General features: G+C 51.1%; 1 protein-coding gene across 6 annotated transcripts; it reads left to right on the forward strand.

Annotated features, from left to right (window-relative positions):
- Positions 1-2,581: 2,581 nt before the first annotated feature.
- On the forward strand, positions 2,582-8,375 carry SPAG4 (sperm associated antigen 4). 6 transcript variants are annotated; one of them, XM_082745635.1, is made up of 12 exons: positions 2,646-3,050; positions 3,546-3,650; positions 3,911-3,977; positions 4,143-4,204; positions 4,446-4,489; positions 4,804-4,829; positions 4,946-5,054; positions 5,313-5,388; positions 5,547-5,662; positions 6,006-6,173; positions 6,670-6,759; positions 6,870-8,372. In XM_082745635.1, the coding sequence occupies exons 1-12, from the start codon at positions 2,741-2,743 to the stop codon at positions 7,017-7,019; spliced, it is 1,323 nt and encodes a 440-aa protein (XP_082601761.1). In that variant the 5' UTR covers positions 2,646-2,740; the 3' UTR covers positions 7,020-8,372. The 6 variants fall into 6 exon arrangements, with proteins under 6 accessions (XP_082601766.1, XP_082601761.1, XP_082601762.1 ...); XM_082745639.1 differs by having other exon boundaries at positions 2,874-3,031; positions 6,870-8,373; XM_082745640.1 differs by lacking the exon at positions 4,804-4,829 and having other exon boundaries at positions 2,582-3,050; positions 4,884-5,054; positions 6,870-8,373.
- The last annotated feature ends 1,319 nt before the right edge of the window (positions 8,376-9,694 follow it).

Here is a 9,694-nt window from a genome sequence, read left to right on the forward strand (position 1 = left end):
GAACTCAAGAGAAAGGTGGCCAGAGGCGCTCACCCTGAGAAGACAGTGTTTAAGATGGCCTTTAGAGGGGGCACCTGCCTGCCTCAGTCCGTAGAGCATGTGATTCTTGACCTCAAGGTCATGAGTTTAAGGCCTACATTGGGCATGGAGCCTACTTAAAAAAATAAATAAGTAAAATAAAATGGGCTTCCAGGACAGGGTTTGAGCGGAGAAAGACATCCAGGCAGTGGAAAGGAATGCTGGGTGGGTTCTGGAACTGGCGATTTGCGATTTGTCATTTTGGCTTCTGTCCAAGGAATGTATCAGGCAGCAGCAGAGATAAGATTAGACCTTCAGAGGAGCTGGGTCTTGCTGTGTGGCCTTGAGCTAGACATAGTCAGTCCCTCCTTGTGCTTCAGCTCCTCCAACTTTTTTTTTTTTTTTTTAAGATTTTATTTTTTTTTATTTATTTGTCAGAGAGAGAGGCAGAGTGAGCGCAAGCACAAGCAGACAGAGTGGCAGGCAGAGGCAGAGGGAGAAGCAGGCTCCCTGCAGAGCAAGGAGCCCGATGTGGGACTCGATCCCAGAACGCTGGGATCATGACCTGAGCCGAAGGCAGCTGCTTAACCAACTGAGCCACCTAGGCGTCCCCAGCTCCTCCAACTTAATAGAGGGGTTAGAAAGCCCTGATCTGTTTCCCAGGTGTTACCTGCCCAAACAAGCTTTGAGGTCTACAGAACACAAGACAATCAGGCATGGGTTGTCCCGTTTTCAAGTAAGGTCCAGGTTAGACCTTAAGGCCCCAGTTACTGGGGGAAGGCTTCACCTCCCCAGTTGACAGGGGCAGTGGGATCCAAAGGAAGTCAGAGAGGGGACCGGAATTCTTAGCTCGCAGTGCCTTGACCTTTCCCTCCCTTCACCCCTGATCTCTGTGGCATTTAATCAAACAGGGTATTCATGCCACCCTTCTGGAAACTAATGTGGGCATTTCCTTTCCTCCCCCTTCCCCCCTCCTCCTTGTCCCCCTCCTCCTTCCCTCCCCCTTCCTCCTCCTCTTCCCTCTTCTCCTCCTCCTCCTCCTTCTCCTCTTCCTTCTTCTTCTTTTAGTTTTATTTATTTGATAGGGGGAGAGAGAGAGAGAGCAAGCAAGACCACAAGAGCAGGGGGAGGAGGAAGGAGACTCTTGGCTGAGCAGGGAGCCCCATTCGGGGCTCAATTCCAGGACACTGGGATTGCCACCAGAGCCAAAGGTGGATGTGCTCAACGAAATGAGCCACCCAGGCATCCCAGGCACATCCCCTTCTGGGCAGGAACACAGCCTGGCAAGTTTTCACTCCCCCTCATCCCCTCTAAGAACTTTCTCTTCCTAACATTCCAAAGAAAATGGGATGTGGCAGAAAGTACTGGACTCCAGGGCAGGATTTTGGAAATCTAATCTCTATCATAAAATGTGTGGACTCTAGAAACTCCTTTCCCCTTTCTGGACCTATTTGCCTAGCTGTGTAATGTGCATAGAATGCGCTGCATTGCTTTTCAAAGTGTGGTACTTAATCAGGATCACACATATGGTTGTTAAAAATGCACATTCCTGCACCCACTCAAGAAATGCTCAAGTAGAATCTCACTATGTACCTGGGAACCTGAATTTCTATTCTAGTGCACAGCAGGAGTCTGGGAACCTCTGGTCTCTTGGCTGTGACCATCTGCGATTCTCATTCCATTTTTGGTATCGCAAGATGGTCGGAGTGTGGGTATGATGGTGCTGAATTCTCACCCCATGGACTCCTGGTGTACATGGGTCTGGGAGAGGGAAGCACAGATCCCAAGGTCAGAGGTCTCTGGCCTGAGGACTAGGAAGAGAGGAGGGGTCTGAAGGGTTTGCTGATCAAAAGAAACTATTTAGAACTGCTCTGGGTGACTCCCTTCCTCCTCCTCTTCCTCCTCCTCCCCTTCTTCTTCTTCTTCTTCTTCTTCTTCTTCTTCTTCTTCTTCTTCTTCTTCTTCTTCTTCTTCTTCAAGATTTTATTTATTCATTTGACAGAGAGACAGAGAGAGAGAGAAGGAGGGCACAAGCAGGGGGAGCAGCAGAGGGAGGCAGAGAGAGAAGGATGCTCCCTGCTGAGCAAGAAGCCGGATGCTAGGCTCCATCCCAGAACCCCAGAATCATGACCTGTGGGGAAGGCAAAAGCCTAACCGACTGAGCCACCCAGGTGCCTCCCCACTCTACCCCTTCTTAATATTCATTCATTAGACCTATCTAGGTCTTGAAGGATACACTAGTGAACAGGACAAAAATCCCTGCCTTCATAAAGTTTACGTTCTAGTGGGTGTGACAGGCAATGAAGACATATGTAAGTAAAATATACAGCATATAGGTGATATGAGCTGAGGAGAAAAACTAAGCAGGAAGCGGGCTAGATAATCTTTTAAGACAAGTGCATAAGACAGGGCGTTCTGGGAAGTGATGTGATGTCATCGTTTGCTTTAACATGGGAAAGAATAAGAGACTGCTCTGTCTCCAGGCTGTCACGACTAGTTCTGTGACGCACCCTCAGGGAGTTCCGTAGAGACCATAGGCTCCTTTGTGACGTCAGCAGCCGGGCTCAGCTACGAGGGAGGGGTTGAATCTGGCTGGGGGGCCCGTCGGCCGCACACAGGGTCTGTGGGGTCCTGGCGGCGCACATCGGTTGAGGGAGAGCCGAGGGCCTTGGCGGCTGCGGCGGCAACTTTGGCGTCCGTGAGAGGGCGCCTCGGGGTCAGGATGCGGCGGAGCCCCCGCCCGGGCTCGGCCAAGTCCCCTCACAAGCACACGTCCAACTTCTACAGCGACAACAGCAACAGCTCAGTGAGCGTCACCTCGGGGGACAGCAGCGGGCAACGGTCAGCTGGGCCGGGCCCCGGGGAGCCTGAGGGCAGAAGAGCCCGGGGCTCGAGCTGCGGTGAGCCCGCCTTGAGCGCAGGAGTGCCCGGAGGAACCACATGGGCTGGAAGCTCTCGGCAGAAGCCTGCGCCTCGGAGCCACAACGGGCAGACCGCCTGTGGCGCGGCAACCGTGAGGGGCGGGGCCTCGGGTGCGGGCGGGGTCGAACCCGGGAGAGCTGAGGGAGGGGGCGGGGCCCAGTGGGCGGGGCTTGCACGGAATCGGGATAAAATCTAGGGGGCTACCTCCTAAGGGGCGGGGCCTGTAGGGCGAAGAGGGAGGTGTCAAATACGATACCCTAGGGGGCGGGACCTTGTGTGATTGACGGTCCTGGGAAGGGGCGGGGATATCCCGTAATTTGACACCACTGAGGAGGCTCGGTCTCGGTGTTCGCATAAGTAGCTACCTATAAATAAGGCGGCACCAAGACTCTCCTGGGGGCGGGGCCTCTGTTCGACGCGGGTAGCAACGTCTTGACCGAGCATCCTTGAGGGGCGAGTGCAAAGAGACCTAGGGTGGGGATGCGGTGGAACCAGTGCCCGTGGAGGCTGCCCCGCTTCTGGGCTGGGAAATCTGCGGCCCGGTCCCGGGGAAAGAATGGACCTGCCTTGCGCAAGGCTTCAATGGCGCCCCTGGGCTCCCGCAGAACCGGCTGGATCTCCCGTAGCCTCTGAGGAGCAGCTCAACCTTCTCTCGTCCCTGGATCTGAGACAGGAGATGCCTCCACCGCGCGTGTCCAAGAACTTCTTGAGTATGGGCCACGCCAGTCCGGAGCCCCTTTGACCCTCTGGCTCCCCTCTCCGAACTCCAGTTCTCCTTTGAGAGACCTGCTCCTTGAGCCCCGCGCCCATGTCAGGCTCCAGCCCCTTCCCTGAGTCCGAGCCACCTTCTCTGAGCCTGAACTCATTCTCCTTGCCCCCATCTAATTCTCCTAGCCCACCCTTCTCTTCCCAAGACCCTCCTGAACCTGTCTGAGCCCTTCTTCATCTCTGCCCCAACTCTTCTTTCCAGGCCTGCTGTTGCAGGTGCTGAGCGTGTTGCTGTCCCTGGTAGGAGACGCGCTGGTCATTGTATACAGGTCAGAGGGAGGGAATGGGGCAGGGAGCAGGGCCGGACCCGCGGAGGCTTGAGCCTGTCTCAATCAGACCTGGTTGGGTCCTGTCAGCAGAAGCTGGGTTTAGGACCTGGCGTGGGGCTGCGGGCACATTAGGGTCTGGGCCTCAGTCTCCCTCCGGTTCTTCAGGGAGGTCTGTTCCATCCGGTTCCTGCTCACAGCTGTGTCACTGCTGAGCCTCTTTCTGGCAGGTAAGGGGATGGCGAATCCCCTGGGGCCCCAGCCCTGGATGCTTTGCAGCCAAAGCCGGCACATTTTCTCCTGTATCCCTCAGCCCACTCAAGGCCTTCAGCTGTTCACAGTCCCTTTCAGAGCCCACTAGCCCCCCTTAGATCCAGCAGCACCCCTCAAGCCTTTTCTCTCTTCACCACCCCTTTATGCCAAGGAAACCCTCTCCTTTGGCTTGCCCTGAGACCACGCTTCTTTCTCCAGCACTCTGGTGGGGGCTGCTGTACCTGGTTCCTCCTTTGGAGAATGTGAGTCAGGGCATCTGTATCCCAGGGTGGGTGGGTGGCAGGGTATGAACCTGGAAATTGTGGAGTCCCCTCAGCTGGTGGGAGGGGACAGTGCTGGAGGCTCCAATCCTAACAAAGGGAGATAAACAGATCTCTCTGAAGGATTGTGCCCAGAGGCCGTTGGGGGTCTCTGAGAGGTCCTGGCAGGTCAGGGAAGGGGAGGCAGTCCTCAAAAAGTAGGCCCTTTGAGTCAGGCTGCTCCCAGGCTGAAGTGGGAGAAGAGAGTGGGTGGGAACTGAGCAGCATTGTATTTTGTCCCTCCCTCTCTCCAATAGGAACCTAAGGAGATGCTGACTCTAAGGTGAAAGGGCACCTGGGGTGGGGAATCAGGGGGCTCAAAGGCACTTCTGTGCAGGACCTTAGGAGAAGTGCCCAGGACAGGGAGCCAACCTCGCTGTGCCAACCTCCCACCTACAGCGAGTACCATGAGCGTGTGCGCTCCCAGGGGCAGCAACTGCAGCAGCTTCAGGCCGAGCTGGATAAACTACACAAGGAGGTGTCCAGCGTTCGTGCAGCCAACAGCGAGGTGAGGCCTGCAGCCTCCTGTCTGCCCAAAGTGCTGCCCATGTCTCCACACACTGCTCAGTCCAAGGTCCACCTTGGAAGCCCCTTATGGAGCCCGTTCCTTGAGTCGAGCAGTAAACCCCGCCCCAGAGCCCCAACTTGGGATTTCTCTCTCGGGGTCCATAAAATCCAATCCAGAGAACCTAGTCCCAGAACTCTACCTCCCTGTAAATCCACCTGCAAGCTCCATCCCTCCAGGACCTGCCCTCCCTCTTTTCAGAGAGTGGCCAAGATTGTATTCCAGAGGCTGAATGAAGACTTTGTGAGCAAACCTGACTATGCGCTCAGCTCTGTGGGTAAGACCCAGAGACACTGCAAGACTGAGACTCGGAAAAGACACAGGAAAAGACACCTACACATATGACCCGACCAAAAAGACGGACCTCAGAGACCCTGCCCCAGCTGTCAGTCAGGCCTGGGAGCCTGTATGAATGATTGCTTCTTCCTGCTCCAGGGGCCTCCATTGACCTAGAGAAGACGTCACATGACTATGAAGACGCAAACACTGCCTACTTCTGGAATCGCTTCAGCTTCTGGAATTACGCGCGGCCGCCGACAGTTATCCTGGAGGTGGGCCTGGAACCTGGATCCCAGAACCAGACCATGGGCGGGATGCTGGGGAAAGGACCCAACAGCTCCCTATTGGTGGGATCCAGTGGAACTGAGGTCATGGTGCTAGGTGGGGTCCTGCCTGGCAGAGGATTGCCTGGTTGGAGGCTGGGTCTAGTGGTCCTAGGGACTGTGGCACTGAACAGGATCTGGCAGCACAAACACCCAGGCTCCAGGTGGAGGGCTGGGTGGGGCCAATGAAGAGGTTGGGCTAAGGGTAGGCCCTACCTGAACCAATGCCCAGGCTGGGGAAGGGCCGTAGTTGCTGTTGGTGGGTTCTGAAGGTCTTCCTGCTCGCCTGCAGCCAGATGTGTTCCCTGGGAATTGCTGGGCTTTTGAGGGCGACCAGGGCCAGGTGGTGATCCGGCTACCGGGTCGTGTGCAACTGAGTGACGTCACCCTGCAGCATCCACCACCCAGTGTGGCACACAATGGGGGAGCCAACAGCGCCCCCCGAGACTTCGCAGTCTATGTGAGTGGGGCTAAGGCTAAGGAGGTGGGGGATTTTGCCTAGAAAGTACCAGTTATGAAAATTGATGTCACTGAGTCTTTGCCTGCTCATCTATAAAATGGAGATATTACCACTCATCTCTCAGGCCTACAGGTTATAATTACAACCATATCCAAACATTAGGTATGGCTTTATTGAGCTCTTATTCTGTGCTAAGCACTTTAAATGGATCATCTCCTTGCATCCAGTCAACAACCTAGGAAGTATTTTCATCTCCCCCCTCACTGATGAGGAAAGTAATGCTCAGAAAGAGGATGTTATTTGCCAAGGTCACACAGCTAACAATTGGCCAAACTAAATTGTGAACTTCTTAGAGTCCACGTCCCACACTATACTATCCTAACACCAAAAAATGAGAGCGTGCATACAACTATGCCATAGTAGGTCCTCAATAAAGTTACTTTCTCCCTCTTCCACCTGTGCTTCACTGTTCTTCTACTCACTCTTCACCCACCAGGGCCTCCAGGTTGATGATGAGACTGAAGTTTTCTTGGGGAAATTCACCTTCGATGTGGAGAAATCAGAGATTCAGACTTTCCACCTACAGGTGTGTCTCTGGGGGTGAGGGTGCTGAAGGAACGGGACAGCAAAGGAAGACTGGGGAGGAAGGCAGCCCTTGGGACAGCAGGCTTTGGCATGAACCATTTGTCTCCCCAGAATGACCCCCCAGCTGCCTTTCCCAAGGTGAAGATCCAGATTCTAAGCAACTGGGGCCATCCCCGTTTCACATGCTTGTATCGGGTCCGGGCCCATGGCATGCGAACTTCAGAGGGGGCAGGGGACAGTGCCACAGGGGAACCCCATTAAACATGCTGATTGTTGGAGTGCAGGTCTGTGCTAAAAGCAGCTGGATCCATGCTGATGGGGGTGGGGAGGGTTCTGGCTGCCTTTGGCATATAAATATGGTGGGAGGGAGTCTACTTTTCAATCCACCTTCTTAATTTGGAGAAGTTCAGATCAGTAAGATAGCAGCTCATGTTTATGGAGTGCTTACCAGGCACAAGAGATGGTACTCTGGACATTCTACACATTAGCTAATCCTTGTAACTTCAGAGGGGGAACCGTTCAGGTCAGGAACTGCTCAAGGTCACACAGCTAGTGAACAATGCCACAGTGGAACCCAAACCCACCTTCTTTCAGAGGCCACCCTCTTTAACTCAGAGCTGCCAGTCAGCCTTAAGCTGTATTTGTGCACCTCAGTTCCTACCTCTATACTCTGGGACAGTCTCCCCAACTCCTACAGGTACAGTTGGAGAAGTTAACTACCCCTTTTCTTGAACTAAACATTCAAAAACTAAGGAGACTTGAGAACCTCTAGGAAGCATCGGAGTCAAAACTGACACAGGCCTTGTAGTCCCATTTCAGGCTGTCTTTACTACAAGGCCCAGTACAAGTGGTCTAGTGTTCATCAGTCCCTGCCCTCAGGGAGCCTGACAGGGGAGGGAGGATGCTCCAGGAAACAATTCCTTTATTGATCCAAGAATTCTTTACTCTAAGTTGTCAAAGTAGAATTGAAAGAATAAAAGATGGAAGAATCAGGCATCAAAGATTAAGGAGTTCTACCTAGGCAAAAAGAAAAGGGGGACCAGCCTGGGCAAAGGAACATGCACCATCTTGCCTGTTGAGATCCTCCCAGTGTGTTCACGCACTGGAAGAATATATATACAGATTATAAACAGTGCTTAGATCTCTAGGAAGTGGAAATGCATACATATATGTGAGAGTGAAGCACATATCCATTTGTTTAAATTTTCAGGATATTACTTTCATAACTTAAATTACTCTACTGAGGGGCACCTGGGTGGTTCAGTTGGTTGAGCGGCTGCCTTCAGCTCAGGGTCCTGGGATCTCCTGCTTCTCCCTCTCCCTCTGCCTCTTGTTCCCCCTGCTTCTCTGTGAAATAAATTCTCTGTAAAATTCTCTGTGAAATAAATAAATAAAATCTTTTAAAAATAAGTAAAATAAATAAGTACCGAATGCTCTCAAAGCCTAAAGTTAGAAATACAAACTAATATAGGTTCTCTGGAGGGCAGTTTCACAATGGGAACCAAAAGCCTTAAAACTTTTTATTATTCTCTGGGGCGCCTGGGTGGCTCAGTGGGTTAAAGCCTCTGCCTTTGGCTCAGGTCCTGGGATTGAGCCCTGCATCTGCACTCTGCTCAGCAGGGAGCCTGCTTCTCTCCCTCTCTCTGCCTACTTGTGATCTCTGTCTGTCAAATAAATAAATAAAATCTTTAAAAAAAAAACCAAACTTGGGGCGCCTGGCTGGCTCAGTGGGTTAAGGCTCTGCCTTCAGCCCAGGTCATGATCTCGGGGTTCTGGGATCAAGCCCTGCATCGGGCTCTCTGCTTGGCAGGGAGACTGCTTCCTCCTCTCTCTCTGCCTACTTGTGATCTCTCTCTGTCAAATAAATAAAATCTTAAAAAAAAAAAAAAAAAAAAAAACCAAACTTTTTATTATTCTCTAATCATAGTAATTTCATTTCTAAGAATGGAAACAAAGGGATATATCAATGTAATCAAAGATAATGCTTTAAAGGATATTCATTACACTATAAAGAGAATACGGAAATAGTAGATAATAAACCAACTTTTAATTAATTTATTTGAGAGAGAGAGAGACAGACAGAACAAGAGCAGGGGGAGAGTTGAAGGGAGAGGGAGAAGCAGACTCCCTGCCGAGCAGGGAGCCCATCGTGGGACTTGATTCCAGGACCCTGGGATCATGACCTGAGCTGAAGACAGACGCTTAACTGACTGAGCCACCCAGGAATCCCATATAAGATGGTAAATTATGCTACCAAAATAATGTGACCAAAAGAAATGGTAATATTTAAGGGAATGTTTAATGTCATGGAAAGCAATTCATGATATATGGATAATTTCTTAAAAAGCAAGCTACACTAGTATACATAAACTTCCAAAGAATTCTATGGATTAGAAGATACTATAAATGAAAAGGCAATAACTTGGAAGGAAATATTTTCCACGTGTAAGAATAAAGGCTGAGGGGCGCCTGGGTGGCTCAGTGGGTTAAGCTGCTGCCTTCGGCTCAGGTCATGATCTCAGGGTCCTGAGATTGGGCCCCGCGTCGGGCTCTCTGCTTAGCAGGGAGCCTGCTTCCCTATCTCTCTCTCTCTGCCTGCCTCTCTGCCTACTTGTGATCTCTGTCTGTCAAATAAATAAATAAAATCTTAAAAAAAAAAAATAAAGGCTGAAACAACAAAAGAACCTATAAATAGACTATTCAGAAGAAATGTAACTCACAAATACATGAAATGGTACCACACCTTCAAAAATTAAATTCAAGCTAAAAATGAAAATATTTTCTGCTTGTCAGATTAACAGAAAAAGGGATACAAAAAAATGTTGTTATAGAGGGCAATTTACAGTTATCTATTAAAATTTTAAATATTCACATCCTTTGATCTAGCATTCTACTTCTAGGAACTGCCTTCAGAAATATTGTGGCAAATGCACAGA

This window comes from Mustela nivalis, assembly GCF_964662115.1.
Source record: "Mustela nivalis genome assembly, chromosome: 8".
NCBI lineage: Eukaryota > Metazoa > Chordata > Mammalia > Carnivora > Mustelidae > Mustela > Mustela nivalis.

Bases quoted from the DNA above. Each gene is read 5' to 3' on its own strand.
- SPAG4 (XM_082745640.1), top strand. From the start codon at position 2,741: ATGCGGCGGAGCCCCCGCCCGGGCTCGGCCAAGTCCCCTCACAAGCAC. The intron at 5,055-5,312 runs GTGAGGCCTGCA...CCCTCTTTTCAG, and splicing joins TTCGTGCAGCCAACAGCGAG to AGAGTGGCCAAGATTGTATT. The intron at 5,389-5,546 runs GTAAGACCCAGA...TTCCTGCTCCAG, and splicing joins CTATGCGCTCAGCTCTGTGG to GGGCCTCCATTGACCTAGAG.